This window comes from Amblyomma americanum, chromosome 3 (genome assembly GCF_052857255.1).
Source record: "Amblyomma americanum isolate KBUSLIRL-KWMA chromosome 3, ASM5285725v1, whole genome shotgun sequence".
Taxonomy (NCBI): Eukaryota; Metazoa; Arthropoda; class Arachnida; order Ixodida; family Ixodidae; genus Amblyomma; species Amblyomma americanum.
The window spans coordinates 141,306,502-141,328,245 of NC_135499.1; the positions used below are offsets into that span (position 1 = coordinate 141,306,502).

At 46.9% G+C, this 21,744-nt stretch overlaps 1 protein-coding gene across 1 annotated transcript; it reads right to left on the reverse strand.

Moving 5' to 3' along the window:
• Positions 1–1,113: 1,113 nt before the first annotated feature.
• LOC144124162 (sodium- and chloride-dependent glycine transporter 1-like) lies at positions 1,114–19,877 on the reverse strand. The gene is made up of 14 exons (XM_077656820.1): positions 19,760–19,877; positions 18,489–18,620; positions 17,095–17,264; positions 16,383–16,573; positions 13,708–13,840; positions 12,826–12,960; positions 10,526–10,629; positions 9,075–9,199; positions 6,850–6,962; positions 5,299–5,544; positions 4,215–4,314; positions 3,915–4,015; positions 2,815–2,970; positions 1,114–1,572 (listed from the first exon to the last, which is right to left on the reverse strand). Exons 1-14 carry the CDS (start codon positions 19,875–19,877, stop codon positions 1,114–1,116), a joined length of 2,283 nt encoding a protein of 760 aa, XP_077512946.1.
• Positions 19,878–21,744: the final 1,867 nt, after the last annotated feature.

Consider the following 21,744-nt stretch of genomic DNA (forward strand, 5'->3'; position numbering starts at 1 on the left):
GAGTCACGCGGGCGCCTCCACACAACACATACGTAATCGAGCGTGTTTACGCACACACAGCAAGTGCCGAGCCTCGAGGCGGCCCGTCTCTCTCGGAGGGCGTCGGCATTGATCTCATTCTGTCACCGTGCAACGCTGCAGGGCGGGTGTGCGTCCGCAGCACGGGCTGCAGGCAGCCGGCTAGCCAACTCCGGTAATGGCGCCGGGTGCGTTCAAGACGCATCGCGCACCAAGAGAGATAGTTGGCCGCTCTCGACTCGGAGCGGCGGTGTGCCTGGGAACTGGCTCGCCCGGGCGATCGTATTGCCGGCTCTGCTGCCCCAAAAACGGCTGCCCGCCCGCTTCACGCGATGCATCGGTGTGTGGCAGGCGCGGCGCGTAGAGAGAGAGAGAGAGAGAGAGAAAAGGCGCGGTTCTCTTCCCACGCCGAAAGAATTGCCTTTCTCCTTCGGAGCGTACATTTTTCCTCGTCCTGCGGCCCTCAGCAGAGGGCGTCTTCAGCGATACTTAGTTTTGAATGTCGACGGCCCAGGGCATTTAAGAACAGAAACGATGGCGTAGAGATCGTTTTCGCGGGTCTCTTTACGATATTCGGGGTCGAGTGTTATATACCGCATATATGCGGGCTAGTTCTTCGTGCTGCACGCGGGTATTTGAACCAAACCACTTCGCAAAAAAAAAAAACAAACTAAATCACGAATAACGGGCCTATCAAGGACCACTTTTTGAGGCCGAGGTGCGTGCTGGTAAAGACACGGCGCTAAATGGCTGTCACCATTGTCGAGCACTACCACAGTCGAAGTCACAGACAGCGCAACCATACCCCCCCCCCCACGAGAAAAAAAAAAAAAAACGGCCAGCACCACTGGCGAGAGAAGTGGAGGGCGCCTTCAGTCAAGTTTACGTCTGATGTGCTTACTGTCAGGGTCCTCTTTCCTCCATAATGCAATACTACTTTTAAAAAATTGCTGGAAATAGACCAAGGCAAGTGGTAGCATGACATAGTTTGGCACAATTTCAAGAGCCGAGATCACTCGCTTAAGTTCCATTGAATAAAAAAATGTACATACACGAAAAATAAACAAAAGCCAATCGACGCTGCGATACATTCGTCTACACGTCTTCAACATCGGGCGGCTTGTCTCCGACGTCGGTCAACGGCGTCGTGACGACGGTGACGCCAGCATCGGAGATCACCAGCGTTCGCGCGGGTCCGAAGCTCTGGCTCCTGTTGATGTTGAGGCTCTTCCCGCTGATGCGACTGCGGTCGGAGCCTTCCGGCTGGGCATCGCTCGTCGACAGAAATGCAGTCGCGAGCGCTGCCGCAACGCCCGGCGGGGTCTCCTCGGCGTCCGGATGCTGGAATGGAACAGCGACGGCTTCGTCCGGTGGCTGGTCGCTGCCGTCGCTGTCACGTTCGGAGGAGGAGGACCCCTGGCTGCCGGTTGCCTCTCCGCTCGAGGGAGCCACTGCGCCGAAGCCCTGGCTCTTGAGGAACGTGTGGTAGCGCAGCCGCTCGTCCGGGTCCCGGGGACCCCAGTCGTCGCTGACCTCCAGGGCGGCCTCGCAGTCCTGCGCGGAGGGCGGCAGCCGTTTAAGCTCACCCCGGTGCTTCCTGCCACTGACCGATCTGAGCTGACTGCGTGCCACAAGCGCGGGTAGCGCAACGGTGGCCTTGCAAGGTTCGGACCTGTTATGGAAGTCTGTTAAGTACGGGGTTGAGAGCAACGTTTGACCTATGTCACAAAAGGCTCATTGTTCCAATAGCTCTTTTGAAGTGCTGGTTTATGGCCCCACTGTGGACTTCTCGATGTGAAAGTTGCTCTCGTAATGATGGCGTTAAAACTTATCGCACCACAGGTCGGTTTAGGCACTGAGATAGTGGCGAATGCTTGCTTCGTTTCTGCGGTAAAAAACAAACAAAAAAAACAGTCGAATAAAAGCAGTCGTATAAGTGGCGAGCTCTTAAAAGAAAGAAAACTGCAGATATGGGCACAAACTTCGCAAGAATTTCACGAAGGTGCTGACACTTCGAAAACAGCATGATGTTTGATTACTTATTCTTATAATAAAATTAATGAGATATCATGAGCGATGGACTAATATGCGAATAAAGGACGATATTATAAGCCAAATAATCTGGCCCCCTCTTCAATAATTAAGTACCCTCTTCACATTCAAAGGAGAGAATGATAGAGAGAGGAAATGGGAAAGAGTAGACGAAGAAAGGTTGGGAGGACGAGTGACGGGTGGGGGAGCGCGGAAAGGGAGTACTTTGTGTCCTACTGTGATTGCTGGATTGGATCGGGAGAGTGGAGAGCAGGGGTGCGCCGTGTGACATGGTGATTGACGGACTGGGCCGCGCCATCAACTCGCACAATTTGAACCCGTAAGCGGCAGCGGCTGCTTCGTCCGGGAGGAAACACTAATGCGACGCATACTTTGCCGCATCAGTCGCATTTGGCCTTTATGGTTTTTAAATTCAATTTTTTTTCAGCCATAAATGTACATTTTGCTGCCGCACAAACATTAATATACCTAGAAAGAGCCAAAGAATGAAATTTTACTGAGAACAGTAATTCGAGGGTGTAGTCTCCAGTGTGCCTTTGATACCTGTGGATGCAAATCGATGCTTTGAAACACTGCTGTAGGGTTAGGGGTTGATGGCATGTACTTGCTCCCTTTAATGAAATGAAATCATCTCAACAAACATGACATTTAATATATCCGTCAGTTCTATCGAGAGCTGCCGGAGCGGTTAACGTCACCGGCATACTGATATGACTGCGGCTTCGGCACATTCGAACAACTCACCCATTCAAAAACGTAAAATTGGTAGACGCAGAAAACGACGACAATTGCCAGGCCTATAAGTACGAGCATAATGCCGACACAGATTGTCCATAGAGGTAAGTCATATTCTGCTATCTGAAGTTGCCGGAAAAATACAGCGTTCGTAATGAAAAGGCTCTGAAATGGAAATGCAATGGTAATAAGCACGGAGTTGTAAAATTGCAATAAAAAAAAGATAATGAAGCAGAAAAATACAGAAAAAAAAAACACGCACACGAAGTCTATGGCAGAGAAAAAGGAATCAAGTACAAAGTCAAGCTCTGAAGTTTCGCTTCGAAATGTCGTTACACCACTGCATTATTTTCTTCACAGTGAAGTTGCATTAGAAGTATTGCAAGCTAAATTCAAATGCATTACAGTATGATTATTTCTGAAAAGCAAATAAATGAAATTCGGATGTAGCATTTCTGCTATAATATGCGACTCTCTGCGGCCTTGCAAGTGACTTCTTGAATTTCTTTTGCAAACAAAGAAATGAATAAGCAAGCAAGCACATATATTTTTATGAGTGATGTAAGCATTAGAGGCAAGAAAATTCGTCTGTTGTAGCTCGAAAGTCACCAGGCCTCGTAGCGGGTATCCGAAAGTTTTCGCCCTTACCTGTTCAGGGGAATTAACGGATTTTTTGCAAGCTTAGAGAAACCTTGTCAGTTGTCTCCGGAGTGGACACCACGGAAAAGCGAACACGGGTCAGTACTCTCGAAAATTAATGCACTATACACTACATAATTCCTCGCCCGGAGAAGTAACCTATTTAGTTGTCATTACTTCGAGAAATATCTCATCTGTTGTAAATTTAATTGCTGCGCCTCCGATAATGTCGTTACTTCCACGTCTGCTCAATTGAGATCGTGTCGTATTCAAAAGACAGAAAAAGAAAGCTTTTCTTGGATGTTAAAAGGAGCCCAGCGCGTACTCCACGCTTGTTTACGAGCAGATGCTATTTGAATCGTTATGTGCTTGCTTAACGAAGTGATGGAGCAAACAGAGGCGGGTCATATGTTGTAAAAGGTCGCTACTATGTAAAAGCATTCCAAGGCAACTGCAGCTCTACAACTCACCAGTAGGAGACCAGGGCAGAGGTACTTCCACAAAAATTTCATAAAAAACGTCGGCCACTTCTTGAGCATAAAACACATGTCGTGAGAAAAGCGAATAAGACCTGCAAGAGAAGGATGCGTATTTTCGTCGGTTTCCATTGTGCATACAAGCGAGTATGCACTGCACATTTTCGCAGAATTGCAGATAACAAACTCATTTAATTTAACAACGTGCAGGTCCCAAACGCGAACACTTCATTGGATGCTTCTTCGTTACTCTTCTCACTACATGCGAGCGGAGTTTCCAGCGTGCCTTCTCACCGTATCCGTGTACGACGAAGCAAACTTCGAGCAACGCCAACGCCGGCAGCAGCAGCTCACCCAGGTAGGCGTCGCACATCTTCATTGTGTAGATTCCGTCCTGCAGGCAGGTAGGCATGCGGTCAACCCAAGCTAATCATGTTCACTGATTTTATCCCCAACCATTTCAGTCTAGCTGATCCGCTACGCATATGGGTTGAAGTAACGTCCTCCTGTTGTTTCGAGTACTTCGCTATAGAGATGTAAAGAATGCAGGATGGTTTATGTTACCGGAGGCAGGAGCTAAATAGAGAGGTTTATTTAAGAGAAAGGAAGAGAGGTCCGCGGCCTGAGGTCTCATCAGCTGGCCTGCTACTCCGCGCACTGGAAAAGGGAGAATGCATACCGATGCATAGGGAGTATGCACTCAAGCCACAGCGCCAAACATTTTCTCCTCCAATTACCCTGCCCTTCTTCATCGAAGGGGTGGGATTGGCCCACCTTTGAACAGCTGGCGGAGCAGCAGACTTCTGTGATTCTGGCACAAGACCTGCTCGCGCTGAGCTGCGCTACTACTTTTTTGGTCCATGCGGCCAGTCCCCAGAGAAATACAGTTTAACCTCGTTATAACGAAGTTGAAGGTGCCCGGCGATTCCTTCGTTATAGCCGTAGCTTCGTTATAGCCCGTGTTGACCGAGCTTCCAAGGGGAATCTTCATTCCTTCGTTATAGCCATTATTTAGTTATAAACCGTTCCTTTATAACGAGTTATTGTGAAAGCTACCTTAAAGATGGTACGCGCTCGCAGTCGCGCTCAATATGGCCTGCAACACAGAGGTTGCGGTCGACAACATTGCGGTTTGCGCTACATAACAAACTGCGCGCACTGCACGAAACACGGCGGGATACAGCAGAGAACTCCCCGCCCTTTCGATATGCAAATAGTTGTAAAAGTTTCCAGTTTCGCTAGGTCCACATAAAGTGCCCTGAACTGGGCGTCGACCAACTCATGCGTGTTGCAGATCGTAAAGGTTATTGCGACATTACATTTGTAATGACCACAACGACCATACCCATTTGTTCAAAACGTCTTCCGCATGTATTACATTACGTATGTGGGGTGGTGTATTTTCATAAGCATACTCCTGAAATGGAGCACAACGGCAGACCAGCGGATCCTCCACAGTAACCAATAAGTGGGCCGTATCTATGTGGCTCACGTGTCGCGTCATGGGCATCCCGCACAGCATCATCGCCAAGCATCCGGCGGCGGCCAGCAGCCAGCGGCGTGGCCGCAGCTCGGGTGACAATTCGTCCCGCACGGAGCTCAGCACGGCTTGCACGGCGGCGCACTGCGGAGATCCGGGACAATGGGAGAACGGGTATATCGGGGCTGATCCGTTACGTCGACAACGGGGGCACTGCACGCACGCGAGAAAGCCCCCAAAAGTATGCCAACACTGAATCGTGCGCACAGTCGTGCCTCATCCAAACCAGGGCTACAACGGCGTTTCAAATGAGTTCGAACCGAATGTCGTTCGCTTCTCGTCACAGCCCCGGGTTCGAACCCGACCGCGGCGGCTGCGTTTTTATGGAGGAAAAGCGCTAAGGCGCCCGTGTGCTGCGCGATGTCAGTGCACGTTAAAGATCCCCAGGTGGTAGAAATTATTCCGGAGCCCTCCACTACGGCACCTCTTCTTCCTTTCTTCTTTAACTCCCTCCTTTATTCCTTCCCTTACGGCGCGGTTCAGGTGTCCAACGATATATGAGACAGATACTGCGCCATTTCCTTTCCCCCAAAACCAATTATTATTATTATTCTCATGACAGCCGCTTGTTGGAGACAACCGAATTCTGATGCCTCCTGCTACACTAATTGACAGCGTCTATACCACGCGTAGGCTAATTATGCCGAATGTCGTTGGCTCATAACGCACAGTGTCCCACTTGTATCATCCTACGAGGAATCAGTTATCGCATTCTAGCGACAAAGACGCTACTTGCACCGAAAACGAAGCTTTTATTAGATATAGAACAGGTGTTATAATGAAATGCAGTCGTCATAATCAACGGCCGATTTTTAAAGTTTACTGCGGTGCTGCGACACAAATTTTCGTCGATCCCAGAGGCTAGGCTATACTGCCATTCATTTCAAAATAGTGATCTCGGAGTCTCTTTCAATGCGGACGTCACGAGTTTGAATCGACTGGCATGGATCCATTTAAGTTCAAAATTTCTAAGAATAAATACGTCTTTTGCTGCCATACAAACGCAAAATAACAAGAGCCATATAACTAACTTTTTGCTAAAAACCATAATTAGTTGTTCAATAATTAGTGTTCCCCAGTGTCCCCTTAACAACACACTATGTAATTTTAGGAATTATCAGTATAGAGTTCACATTATAATGGTAAATGCAAAATTTCGTGAGCAATTATTCGGTGATTACGGGGAAGAGGTGCTGCTGGGAATATCTGAACTACATTCACGGATTAGGGAGCAGGAAGGGATTAGTATTACGACACTGGGATGACAGTGTAAACGGCGGAACGTAAATGGCGCTTCAGAAAAGAGCTGCACTGGTTGAGACAAGAGAGCAACCGTTTCGCATATCTCTTCCGGTCAAATAGAGCCACAGATAGAGTGAAGGCCCGCACCTGGGCGTTGAGTGTCATGCAGAGAAGCGCCACGTAAAAGAAAACCAGCCATAGGTGGGCATTTCTGATGCGGCTCACTGCTTCCGGATAGGCCACGAAGGCAATGTCGAAGCCTGCGAGAAACGCGTGGCAGCATTAAGATTTTCCAACTCACGTACGCTGACAAGCTAGCAATCACGCACATTGAAAGTACAGCCGAGCTCTAATATACAGAACCCGAATATTTCGAATTATTGGGCATATAGAACACACAGAATAACTTTTTGAAAATTCTGAGTAAAAGTATAAAAACTTTGCATAGTATACCGTATTTGTTTTCCACATCTCATCGCTATTATGCGGTGAAGCCAACCAAACTATACAAAGCCTAGTGAGGTCCTTCGCCAGGCGCGGTTCGGTGCCGAAGCCAGTGAAGAAACCAAATGTGCCTTAAATTTAATAAGATAAATCTATTTTTGGTGTACTGGTTACCGGATCAGACATCTTTTGATGATAGTGGCTAGTTCGAAAGTACCGTTCGCTGTGGCTTCGTTTTCGGAGCAAATCAGGCTTAGCGAGCAGTGCGCTGCCGGCATGCGGCGGGAAGCACTTCGCTGCAGGAAGCACGTAGCTAGCGTTGGTGAAATGGATTTTCGATTCTAGTTTAAGGATAATCTTGCCTATTGTCATTTTTATACATCGAGTTATCGATATATCGAAATCTTTCGTGATCCCCTTGATTTTGATACATCCGGATTCGACTGCAGTGCCCAGTCCACTCAGCTATATTTCTTTCTTCAAACGTCAAATGATTTTTTCGCTGATGAAAGTGAGGAGTAAGAAATTGACAAAAATAAGTCCTCAATAATGCAGCAATATGCTTTAACACACGCTTTAGTCACTCAGTGTTGGCACTTTTCTGGTGCTTAAAAAGATTATGAAATGGCTTTTTTTTTAAATTTGACCTTCTTCGAGAAATCAAATCTATCGAGCTCTTAGGTAAAGCATGCGAAATAGTTTTGCGCTAGCGTTCAAAATTGTGACGTAATCGCCGAGTCAAACCGCAGCAATAGTCGGGCTTCCCCTCACTCTGCTCGAGAAGTGCGGAGAAACTCGTGATGACGTCATTGTGCCGAAATTTCAGATGTCCGCTGCCTTCGCCCCACGAGCTGCCGTGTGTTTTCGAACACCGCCGTGGACTTCACCTTCGGAGCCGTTGGTTTGCTTCCTTGAAATAACAGTTTCTTTACAGAAAACGCAGCGCCACCCCACGTGACGTCATCATTGCGGCCTCTGCCAGTGACTGCGCGCTGTAGAGAAGTCTGAACGCCCATGCGGCTTTATTCTGCGATTCCGTCACCATTTCAAATCCTAGCACAAAAAACTTCGAATGCTTTACCTGCAAGTTTCATACATTTCACCCATTAAAACTCGTAAAATTCTAAAACCTCTTCACTTGCCCTTTAATTTCCTTAAAACCTGATGCCTAAACCTCCTCAAAAGACCAATGATACGGTTCGATGACCAGAACCGACAACGCACTCCTCCCAAGAACAAGGTTTGCCCACTCTGGTATAGCACTTGGCCACAACGTCCTATATGATTGCGCCAATTAACCCTCAGCCCTCAGCGGCTGCGGAGCAACTGACAAACGCGGCTGTCAGACCTGTGACGCAGTGGAAGGTGCCAAGAAATCTCTGGATTTGGACAGGCCGCCATTGGAAACTGAGCCTGGCAACGCTTAGCGCTACGACATCCAGTGAGGCTAGTCTAGCAGGGCTGGTCGAGGAACTAACGGGTATATATGGCATGCCATAGGATTTAGTGAGGTTAGGACAGATGAAGCGTATACAGAGCTAAAGGGCGGACACGCAATATGCTATCGTGGATTAGTGGACAGACGAGAACTAGGTACGGGATTCCTCATCAATCAGGATTTAGCTGGCAACAAAGAGGAGTTTTGCAGTACTAACGAGAGGGTGGCAGCTATGGTAGTTAGGCCTAATATAGTAATTAGGCTTATTAAATACCTCTTTTATAGCTATCCAATTAAGACTGTCCTGTGCCAAGTCCTACGCGCAGCATATTGAATGCTTCGCATCGTCAGTGTAGTCTACACGAGTCTTCTGTTTAGCGACCATGCATGTAACATGATCGCAAGATGTATTACATTTTTTCATTATTGCCTTCTAGTAGCGAAATCTTTTCCCGCAGAATTCAGCATACGAGAACGTTACGGCCCGTACCAGATGAGATGACGTCTTCAACGTGCACTTGGAGAGAGGCTGCCATGAAACCTAGCACGGAGAACACGACGAGGCCGTAGCCAAAACTGGCGAAGAATTGCGTGGCGATGACTACTTCCACGTCACTGAAAAAATAAATATACAAAATACTCATCAGCACATGGCCCAGGACAGTGCGCTGGCAACATCGCAGCAAGCAAGAACTCTTTGGCAACCTGAGCAAAAAAGAAAAAGTAAAAGAAGATAAGGTGGAGCACAAATCCCGTCCAAAGCCTGCTTGTTTCTCCTCATTCCTGATAAACTAGTATCAGCAAATTATTTGTTTGTAATATCTTTGACAGGTGTTAGTACTGATGAATTAATGTATTTCCACGTTTGTCCTCATGCGCCTCAATGAAAAATTGACTACTGGATAAGCTCTCCGGCTTGCGGACAACAGGCGAGCTAAATCGTAGCAATCTTCTTAAGTGATTTTCTGCGCCGGAACGTATCGATATGATTTGACGATCGATGTGAAGGAGCACAGCGCAAAAGAACGGGACAGACGTGGACAGGCACAGAAGAGAGCTGATTGGCAACAGGATGAATTTATTGAATCATCGTCGTCATCATCATCGTCACCAGCCTGACCACGCCCACTGCGGGACAGAGACCTCTTTTATATCTATCCGATTAACACTGTCCTGTGCCAGCTACGGGAGTTGATTGCGTGAGCGCAATAATGTCTCGGTAAATAGCCAAGTTTATTCCTCAGCAGAAGCTTTCAAAAACGCACGCATCTTTTAGAGCGGACGCTTTTCGTGCGTCGTAATAAAACTACAAGATTTTGAACATAATATTCGTTGCAAGGTTCAAGAATACCTGGCTTTGTAATCACTTATGAGTGTGCTCTACTAGCAGCCGAAGAACGGCAGCCAATACGCAGTCTTCACGTTACGATTCATTAGGCGATAGAATCGCTAGATGTAGAAATTAATGTTTGCGTAGTACTATTTTCTAGGAAAAACGTCCCTTATTTGGTCCCTACGTAAAGATAAACTCGCACGCCACCGGTACGCCATAGTTTCTGGATGCCACCGTGGAAGATTTAGGGCCGCTATGGTAGACACTAATCGCGCACTGCACTTGTGGCTCTTTATCGGACGAAGAACAGAAGTCAAATGACACGTGGATCAGATTTCAAGCTAGACGAAGGAAAAAAAGAACTGCACTCCTTTTTCTACGACTACAGGCAGCGAAGCGCATCGCCACTAGTAGGGACCATATCGAAAAGTAATGTGCTCTCTTTTATTTTGAACATCTTTCGGTTCCTTCGCTTAATTGAACATACCTCGTACATTAACCGAGCCACGTTTCTCTTGATGAGTTGTTGTGCCATCTCAGTATAATAGGTTGAGTGTTCGTTGCATCCGTGCAAATATGGTGCAAACACAAATGAAAAGAATTCTTACTTGGTCAGTTTGTTTCGGATCCGGCCGAAACCGGCGTAGCAGATGACGGTGCCGTAACCCAGGCCTAACGAGAGGATTACTTCCTCGGCAGCTCTCCTCCATAGCTGGAAGATCGGCGGTAGGGTATCGTTACTGACCGCTCACAGCGTACTGTTCAGCATTGTCCAACACGCTGTCCACGCATGTCACATAAAAGGGCTTAGAGCAGTTGTCATAAAACAAGACATATCATACTTTATAGCAAATTAAGTCTACGATCCGGCATAAGAGCAAAGGTTGTTATTTACTTTAATTCCTTCGCGTTCCTTATATGTACGAGGAAAGTCGAACGAAATAAAAACATCATTTTAACAAACCGTTACTGAGACAGAGAATATATAAGGGCCTTGATTTCAATTCTATTTAAAAACACCCTGTTATGTAAGTTATGCATTGATCTCAGAATATTTAAGTTGGTGTGTCAAACGATACTGTATTACAAAGGAGAAGGCTGAAATCAGCAGCCAGTCGAGACAGCGTGACTAAATATCTAAAAGTGTCGTCTACTCCGACTTCGTTCAAGGTCACGCGTCCGTCCTTATGCTTGAGGAACACATGTTGGTCTGACGTTGTGAAACTGCGTTTACACACGGGTGTTTTCACGCATGATTAGAACAAGCTGCATGCAGCCGAATTGACGATTTTTGCACACACTCTCATCTGATACGGAAGAACTTTGGCGGGAACTTGGGGACTTGAAGTGAACCGTGTGCTGTCGCCATTCGGGACATTCGGTAGTTTGGGGCCGCCTTAAAAAAATTAATTTATTAAGCCTCAGTATGTAGAGATAATATCAGCACAACAGATTTAAACCAATACCGAATGAAAATGAACGTATCCAAAGGAGGGCAATTATATTTTTGTACACCTGTTGGCGAAATATAAATGAAAAGGGAAGAACTAAGGGGTGCAACGAAATCACATTGCCACGAAGCGAGCTCGAGAAGACTTCCCTAATCTGCCTTGGGAATAAGTTGGTCGGATGGAATGCGGGGAAACAAGAATTTGGTCGTCAGGAGCGAGTTGCGGGTATTTTGATGGGAGTGGGGACAGCGTGAGTGTTTAAAATGATACTGATAGAGTCGAGCTCCTTTTCAGGCCTTCGTAATGGGCGAGGACTCGCTCTTCGCCCAAATATGCAGCCCTAACGTCGTCTAAGAACACTTCCACTCAACAGCGCGTTTGCCGTGTTCTTCCACCCTCAGAGATAGTGTTGTGATCGGAGGCCCCGACAGCGGGAACAGACGAGCCCGGCAGGCGTCATCGAACTATGTTTGACCCAAAGGTGCTGTCGTCCTGAGAAGAGGATTAGGAACGGCTCCTGGCGACGGTGAGCTGTGACGAAAGGCCTCTCATCCCTTCGTCCGGAGTATGGAATGCGGCATTGCTCCCGAACTGCGCCCTCACGTGGACCGGCAGAAAGACGCGAACAAAGGCGCCGGACCCGCCTCGCTCGCTTGCACGTGCGGCCAGACAAAGCGGGGGCGGACACGGCTGATTCATCTTAGCCTCTGGAATGCCCGGGGCCGTCAGGACGCCTCTTTCCCACGGAGGGCATCACCGCCTGCTAAGCCAACGACCTTATGCACATGATCAACCCGTCGGAAACCACATTCCAGGACGCCTCTTTCCCACGGAGGGGGTCACCGCCTGCTAAGCCAACGACCTTATGCACCTGGTCAACCCGTCGGAAACAGCATTCCAGGACCTCAAGGCGCCAGGATTCCTTATCGCCTGCGCACGTGTTTGTGAGGGCGAAGCGGTCACGGGGTTAGGGCGGAGACTATGAAGAGTGTGTCTGCCCATTGGACGCTTGATCAGCCACCGGTTTCCCTAGCTAGGTGCCTAGGGAATAACCACTGTATTTCAGCCGCGATTTGGCTGGTTTCACGGCACTTCATCTCTGACTTTTGGTCTCCCTGCTTCTCTTGTAAATATGTAAATAAACCTTCAAGTTTACCAACCCTCGTGAAGGCTTCCCTCCGTCGTCTGCAGAGTTCATCGTCATGCGGTGAAGACCTCGGTCCCGATACCCAAGCATATCAATAGGAAAGACTATAGGGGAGAGATCTGGGGTTCTTTCTCTCTTACAAGCTAGGTCTCCATTCCTCGATCTTGTTCGGTTGCTAGAGGACTTTGCTTTCACGAATACAGAAGGTGTTTGACGCCTACTGCAAAGTATTCTAGTTCCTCAGTATTCTAGCTGTCCTCAGTGATCCTTTACACAAATGAACGCCACGAAGCGACTGTATAGTGCATACCGTGACGGACAAGACTTCCGTCCACTGGGGCACGATGTAATACTTGAGTCCAGCGGACGCTCCAGGGAGGGTGAGCATCCGGGTGAGCAGGATGAACATCAGCACGAAAGGCACGACGGTGGTGGCATAGATGGCCTTGAGCACACATTGGTCGAAAGAAAGAGGACACCTAGGATATGTGAAAGCCCTTATGGAAGTAGAAGCGATTAGTTCGGTGCTAGGAATAGAGCTGTTTTTTAGAACACACTGACTTCCTTCTCCCATCCGAAGCCATCCGTATTCGCACCGCGTCAGCACTGCGCGCTGATTGGGTTGCCTGGCCCTATGTTAATTCAATATAGTGATAAACTTAGCTGATTCTCATGTCTTTTGCGTTTGAGGCCGCCACATGAAAGGAACAGTTACAACTGAACTTTTGTGCTAAGATGTGCGGAAAGTTGATTCTCGGTTTATATGTCAAAACAGCGTAACCTGAGGCTCAAACTGTTTTAAAGTCACATTCCAGTTAGCCGCAATAGACAGAGTTCATGCAGCAGTAAAGATCAAACAGCGAGGAGTAAGGTAGAACAAAGACCCGGAGTTGAAAAAGGTACGCGCCTGCTTGGGGTGATTTTGTGCATCACTGGGTGACCAATAATACAACAGTGTCCTCTCAGAAGAGTCACCGGGCAGCGGGAATAACGTTCTAGTTGTGAGCAACGTTATTCTGACAACACAATGACGCTTTTCAGGGGAAAATGGGTGTCTGAAGTATGGGGTCCTGGAGAGGGCTCAGTAGAGGCGAACAGGAAAAGCCTTTGTTTGGCAGCGGATGTAACAAGGCTGACAGCGATGACGATTATGGTTATTATTGATTGGGCATCCACACAATGAGTAATTTACCTTTGTCAATGACCTGATGCCGTTGTGGACGCAAGCGAACACGCAGCACCATCCGACAGCCAGAGCGAGCAGAAGGTGAGCCTGGTACGAAGCTTGCTCCCGGCTTTGCGGGTTGAAACCGAGCACTCTCTTGCTGAGTTGTGGAGGTGCAGAGAGAAAATAAAATTAAGATGATTAAACATACACGCCTTCAAACTCAAGAGTAGCAGGGGAAAAAGAGACATGGCTACTTAATAGCCAAGACAGGCTTCAAGTGAGCTCAGTGGTGCACCACTTCTTTCATAACAGTAATTGAGGAAATACACTGCATGCTTAAAATGGTGCAATCATGCGTGTAAGTCGGCCACCTACTGCTTTTTTATTGTCTTAAAATATCCTACTTTGACCATTCGTAATGCGGGGTGCAGTTTTTTTTTCCTTTTAATGCAACAACCATTATGCGCTGTAGAAGAACTTATAAAAGCTCCCTTTCTTGTATAGTACTTTATGGGTGGTCACCTGCGCAAGCGAGTTTTTTTTTTTTTCAAAATCAGCCAATTCTAGAAAAGGAAACTAAGTCAAATAATGATGTAATGACCAGCAAATCCATACATATTCCCTTTGAAAAACAGTGATAACGAAAGTGGACACGTAACGCCTTTAAAACCTGAGCGCCAATCATAATTCAAACCAAAAATGAGACAGATACTGCCGATGTACGGATCAAAATGAGCCAAATCCACTCATGGGAGCCTTCTTTGTCTGCGTGAGCTTCGCAGCTTGGACTGCTTCGAGAGTGGTTTCAGTTATTCCTCATTCAGCGCTACGTTACGACGCACTGCGTAGGATAAGAAAAGATCGGTGGAAGATCTGAACACAATAGACGACAAAAACGAAAGAATGATTAGCCCACTAAACAAATAAATAAGGCTGCGTTTCTGAAACTAGGTTAGTTAATTGGTATTGACCCCAAAAGTTATTATTATTAGCAAAATTGCACATGCAGGCAGGAAACGGCAGGACTAGCAGTTGTCCTGTCGTTTTGAGTCCTGTCTACGTCTACCATTTCGCTGCTAGCAAGGAATTTAGGATGCTATAGTGAAGTAGAATAAACTCTACATCCCATAAATTCTAGCTAGTTTAGTTTTCCGCTGCAGAAGTGGGAACATAAGAGAAGGCTGTTATATCAGCGTTTGTGACAGAAGTCTGCTATTCACTGACTTGCCTGTGTTGGTGAAATGCTCGTTTGTTGAATTCACAGTAAAACCATTTAACCGTTATTCTCATAACATAGCTTGAATTGCTACTGTAGTAACGAATTTTTTAGGAAACTGGTTCAAATCTGGTGTCACATCGAAAGAGCCAAATATAGAGTATACATGCTGATATTGACCAAATTTGAATAATTTTTTTTCAGGACATGGTGGTGTACAGTTGCTCTAACTAACGTGTAAAGCATATCATGTAATAGTTTGGATAGCACTACTGTTTATGAAGACGAGAAACTTTCGTTTTTTTTCTCCGTTCCTGTTTAGTTAAATTTGGCGCATTTCAAAAAATAAAATTCAAATTTCAGCTTTTGTCCATGAGAGAAACTATCTCCGTCTATTTGGTTGTTTCTGCTTTTTTCTACTTTGTCCAGACTTCGTAAGCTCTAACAAAAGCTTTAATTCGCACTGGCGGTTTCATTACATATGATGGTCAAGAACGATAAATTACTCAAGAGAGAAAAACGCCTACGCCTTCAGGTATCGGTGGACGTCAGCGACCTAAGGACGCAGGAATCGAAACGTCCTAGTTTCCTGGATAGTCACATTCCTTCAACCCTTTTAGACACAGCTTGTTATTTCAATTCAAAACAAATATTTTTCTCCGTCGAAACAGCATCTCTGGGCCTCGAGAAAGCCACTTCGATAATTTTCCAAAGCAGAGCGACGACAGTTTTTTTACACTCGTGTACAAGATTTCCTAAAAGGAGTCACGCTGGTAATAAAGTGTAGCATTGAAATACAGGATTTGTCAGATAAACAGCTGAGGTATTCTGGTATCACTTTATTTTTTCGATGATGCACGTGGTACTAGAAATTCAGGAAAGAAAAAGATAATATTATTGGTGGTAAAACCTGCCTTCATGAAAATGGCGGAGGATGTTCTATTACTGGTGGTAAAACCTGCCTTCATGAAAATGGCGGAGGATGTTCTACCAATTAAGCTCATAATTTTGATAAGTATTACTGCGTTAGCTAGATGTCTAAAAAAAACAGTACGGTTAAGACTACGTAACGCGAGATTCAGCGACAGCTGTTTAGGTCTGGGGATACTTTTGAGGTAGAAAAGATACAGCGACCTCATATCGCACGGGTGTAGTGGTCACGTGATGTCTCCCTGCGACGACGACGCGAAAGCCGGGGACGGGCGCCTAACAGCTGTAAAACACCCTATCTGTGACATGAAGGATTCTGAATTTCCCTGAAACAAGGAAATCACTGCCACGTGCAGCTCGCTCCGAGAAGAAGTTGCGGGTTAACTGCGTACACAATTGTGTGCATAGTGCATAATTTTCAGGTCATGTACTTTCATCCCCTGCTTCACTGAGTGTAGATTAACACTCGAAGTGACGATGTTAGGCCTTCCACAGGCCTAGGTCGTAAACTGCAGGTGAGCGGTAATAAACGAAGAGGCAAAACGATTCTTACTAGAAGAACTGGTACGAGGACAGTTGGCTGGCATTGATGCAGTTTGTGAAGAACGTGATGCCATGAGGGGTCGTGTCGTTGTCGGTCTGGTTCACTGCGTCCAGCTGGATAAACTTCTGCGGCGTGGTTCTGTGCAGCCAGTCGTGCTTGTACTTGTTCAAGGCAATCTGCTCGATGGTTCTGCATGGGAACTGTACGCCGAAAAAATAGAATTGAACACTCAATGGAGGCTTCTGCTGCTCGTAACATTAACTTATGGGTTTGCATGGTCCACTGAAATGGTAGTCATATGTTAAATTTACAGCAGGTTTATTTGCTTTTCTTTCCACTTGCAGTTTGCGAATGCTTCTGTGGCAGTATTTAAAGCGCTGGCAAATTAACTTCGTGCTGCCGACGTGGTCCGTCTTATGAATTGGCAATGACGTCAGTACAAGGTGGACCAAACTTAGCGGGAACAGTTCAGCACATGGTTCTGCAGCTCGCGGGTGCACTGTCACAGTGTATGGGCCCTGCCACATTGTGTGATCACCTTGAACATGCAAGGCGGCTGCCGCTGACGATGCGTTAGCAGAAAATCAAGGCACTGAAGCGTTCCCGCTACATGTGGTCCGGGCTGTATGCCTCCGCTATGATCTCTTTCCCAGCCAGGTATCGACACTAGCCCACTTTCATCCCTTCGCTGGTCAGCCGCAACCCATGGACACGTCCTCACAATGCCCTCCTTCTTGACGTAGCAGTCATCGTCGGCCCAGGCGCGGTCGCACTGCGTCCAGGGCACCTGTTGCCACAGCGAGTAGTAGAGGAAGACGAGCGCGTAGGCCAGCACCAGGCTGTTGAAGGACGCCAACGACACGCACGCGTACACCATGGCCCAACCCACGCCTGCACGAAGCCGCAGACAGCGCCACATGAGACAGGAAATGGTCCAAGGCGACGAGAAGATGGTCAGTGCATGCGCAGCCTTCATTAACGCAGTATTCATGTGCGCAGTATTCATGTACGCAGTATACGCAAGCAGTCTCCGTCAATGTCCGGAGCAGCTTTCGACCCCTTCAGGTGTGTCTTTTCTTACGTCCCGCGTCAATGCTCTGTTTTCTCGTCGTGTTCGTAAACATGCCTCAACCGGCCCCATTACGCACTATCGTCAAATGAAGACCAGTGCTTTGGTCGCCGCCCAGTGTGCACGGGGTCCCTGGAGTGGCAGTAAAGGCGAATGGCCAGTCAACTGCTGTGAAGTGTGCTGGATACACGTACGCACGCCCTAGACCGTCGTGGGAGGTATGTACAGTCACGGACAGAAAAATATGGACCACGCTTCGGCGGCCAGTCTTCTGACATGCTTCTTAAAGCGAAAATTAATGGGTGTTTGATGCATATGAAAGTAAAATTCAATTTAGCACTTGCACATAACGGTAGTAAGTATTTCTCTTTCAGCTACGCAACGCTACAGAAGAGTTCGAACGCCCAAGAGTGGTATATATACTATTTTGTTCGCTAATGTAACTGTACTTTTATCTCTAGCCCGCCTCCCTCCTACCTCTTTCTGTTCACATCACCCCATCCTTCAAGGCGCGGTTCAGGTAGCAGAGCTGCCCTGGGGCTGGAACAAGTGAGATCCTGAGAACTTGAGATACAAAAGAAATACAAGAGAAACAATCGCGCAATTGGAGCACATGGGTGAACACATTTTAATGTGCGAGAGCATTAGGAGGGCCATGACGACGAATACTGTCTGACATCGACTTCTGTGTGAAGCCTCCATCTGCTATATATAACACTGGTTAGAGATAAACGCCGGCTCTGATGACACACCGACTATAAAGAAACAGCTATAATGAATGACACACCGGCTAACATGAAAAACTGGCTCTAATAAAACGCAAGCGATAGCAACTTGGACACTTCAGTGACAGGCGATCTTGATTGGGTTATAGTGATGATAGTGGCTTAGTGAAGTTACATGAAGTGGAAGGGGTCATTGTGGTACAGTTCGTGCTTCAGACTGCAGAATGATAACGCAAAGCTAGGAAGCCAAGTTAGAGAATAATACTCTCGCATTTCCTCCGCATCAGTCCAATTGAACGCCCCTCGTTTTTTCCAACTCGCCTTTTGCCAGCGGGTATCCGTCGAAGGACTTTGTCTGAGCGTAGCCGGAGAACTGACCCAGGAGGAGCTCCAACAGGTACATCGGTCTTCCGGCGATTATCGTGAGCATGATGTATGGGACCATAAATGCTCCTGGCGAAGAAAGCATGGCGCAAAGCCGAGTTGGAGAGCTGCTGTCTTAAGGTCGGAGAAAATGGGGTCTCAGTGTGTGAAAAGTCTTATCGGTGCCTATGACCCCCTACTGAAGCGTGATCCACATCACTGAGGAAGAAATAATACTCGCATATTCAACGCACTTCTTTTTTTTTTTTTTGCCAGATAGTCCAAAAATTAGGAGGGGCCTTTATGACGTCGAGGAAAATGTTCAGAAAAATGTACTTTCTGGCAGCTAAAGTAGGGAGTGCATTTATACGGTACATGTGCACTCAAAAGAATCGCAAAATAAAAGAACAAACATAAAGACACTGCAAACTGCTCGAGTCTTGACCGTTTTTGAATGCAAGCGTTAGAGATTAAGACAGACGTCTCCTCCAAGAATTTATGAAAATTAGTACAACGAGTGCCTAAAATATGGTTAAACGACCACTTTAAACGTTCTCGATATTACGTCTACTTCAGGAAAAGAATGCCGCAGTGCCCTTTAGTCTTACTGGCACAAAAAGCAAGCTTGGGTTCTCTTTCAGTTGCATAGTCTGCGAAATAAAGTTCGCTGTGATTAAGCTCGCACGCGATGGGGAACCTTGGAGAGGCAGTTATAGCGTATACGAGGATGATTCGCTGCCCGACTTTTGTCGGTTTGTAGATGCTTAATTGGTCGTAGCCACTGTCTATTACTCTTCATAGTAGTCCGAAATCTCGGATTAACACAACGACAGCTATTAAGAGCGCTTTTATGTGGACTGGACCAACTTTCAGACAATAAGGATTCATAGGTATGAAGCACGGTGCCGTGGCGGGAAGAGAAATGATTTAAAGGTTAACTTTTGACGCGTAGCTGACAGCGGACACTTTGAAGCTTTCATTCCTGCCTTTTCTCCTTCGTCGTTCAAATAAGCAGTGAATCGAAAATTGCGTAAGAGGTTATTTCTTAAGTGTAAGGCTGTACAGAGGAGCCGCTTCGCTGAAAGCGTTCGGACCGACAGGCTTCAAAAGTAAAAGCTGGTGAGCGTGTAATCGCGAAACCAAACAGTGGCGCCATCTATCAATGCGACTGAGAAACGCTGTACGGTTGCAGACAGCTATGCCGCGGAAATGCCGACAGGTGAACACACCTCCGCCGTTGTCGTAGACGACGTATGGGAAGCGCCAGACGTTTCCCATTCCAACGGACATTCCGATGAGGGAGAGGAGGAAGATGCATTTGCTCCCCCACTGGTCGCGCTCCGCCATAGCTGCATCCGGCAGGTACCGAAATGAACGCAACCTTTGACGCGTGCGGAGAGCATTGGCCACGAAAACAATCGACAGCATCGTACCATATGCAGAACAATAGTGACTGATGAGTGCATTAGCTGGCGCGCCAGTACTGTTGTATTTCTTCATCCGATTGCTGCCAATAAGTGATGCTCAGCGAAACAAGCAGTTTCAAAACCTTGCGGCTACTTTTAGAGCTCTAGGTGGCATTGTGGAAGCGTTGAGTATGTGCGGTTGCTCTTGATGTAGTTTACACATAGCATGCTACAACTTAATGAAATCACTAGCCTAACAGTGAGATTAGCAGTGTTTTGAACTGAGTGCTATTACAAGCTAAATGGCTAAAATTATTAATAGGAGCTGTTATTTAAATCGTTTACTGCAAAATTACTCTGTCGCACATGCACACAAAATTTGTATCCTGCTACTGTGACCGCAGCGTTATTACGAAATCTTTTAGCCCGAGGCGTGCACCCCGTGAACCCTTCTCATCAGGCCCGATGGCTCTTGCGATTCCATCCTTTGTTCCTGAAGCGTCAGGCCAGTAGCGATCCTCGGTTTCTTTTCAATTCATATCTCATCTCTTTTTCTGTGTTTACGGTTTGATTCTAACCGATTGCTCGCAGTGTCTTACAAGCTAGACATGCTCCGAGTAAGAATAATATGGTAGTAATTAAGTGACTAGCTTCGCATGACTGCTGCGCTGCCTTTTTCAGATTCCCCTACTTTCCCTTTTCCGGCTGCCAGGCCCGCGGGACACCAAGATTAGCCAATGCGACCCGTGGCCAGACGAGTTAGAGAGCCCTACTTTAGGCTATCGTTGTGATGTCAAGTTGGGCAACTAGTAAAAGATAACACGCTGCTTTCAGCTGTGCTCAGTACCAAAGCAACACCACAGCGTGCCATACGTAACCTAGAAAATTGTCGAAACCGCGTGTTAGTAAAGTGCTTCTCTGAGATCGGCTTAATATAAGGTCACAAATTTCGACGCATCGGGTTAGGAAGAAACAGGTGCGAGCTTACTTTCGAGCAAGATTACTTGTGGCGGACGCGTATACGATTGACCTGGCGCAGCTTCTTGTCTTCTTCTTTTTCTTCCCAGTGTGAGTATCGCACGCACACGCGCAATCGGAGAGCCATTATGCCAATACAGGCCATGGCTTAGTGCTCGCTAATTCTCTCCGAAACGTCTGCATTGGCTTTACTGTTTGAACTCCTTAAAGTATCTAGAGCGCTATTAACAATTAACAGCTAGCTGCAGTAATTGTGATTCGAATACAACAGGAAGTGATGTTAAGATAATATACAACAGGAAATGACGGCAGGACAACATACGCATTCATCGGGGTCCCCCGCCCCAAAGAAGAAAAAGAACTGGGCGAATTGCGAGGCACCGCAAATCGATTAGTACTATGGCGGAAGAGATAGCCCTGTGGACAAGTTTCATTTGTGCCTAGCTGTAAAAACAGCAGTTCTTAGGGTTTCAACTCTGAAATCTCCTCTCTATTTTTGCTCACCTCTCTGTCTGGCCAAGCAGCATGTGCCACCGCGCGGAAGCTAACAGCGGTGCTTGTCGACTCGTAGCCATTTTTTTTAGAGGCCACCGCCCTCTACTAGTTTCGCGGTCAATCGTGTCTGAATTGTGATAACAGACTGCAGTAAATTAATCCATTCATTAAAAGTATGGGCTGTGTACCAGAACAAGATCGACGGACTGAAATAAAAGAACATATTTGAGCCGATGTTAGTGCACATCTTTTTTTGTATATCCTCTATACTTAATCTTCCGTGCCGAAGCGTTGACATCCATTACGTGCTATGATGGTAAATTGGTGACATCACC

Excerpts from the sequence above, each read along its gene's own strand:
- LOC144124162 (XM_077656820.1), bottom strand. The coding sequence starts at position 19,877 with ATGGCGGAGCGCGACCAGTGGGGGAGCAAATGCATCTTCCTCCTCTCC. Across the intron at positions 17,265-18,488 it reads CGGATACCCGCTGGCAAAAG|GCGTGGGTTGGGCCATGGTG; the intron begins GCGAGTTGGAAA and ends GGCTTCGTGCAG. Across the intron at positions 4,016-4,214 it reads CTTCGTCGTACACGGATACG|GTCTTATTCGCTTTTCTCAC; the intron begins GTGAGAAGGCAC and ends CTTCTCTTGCAG.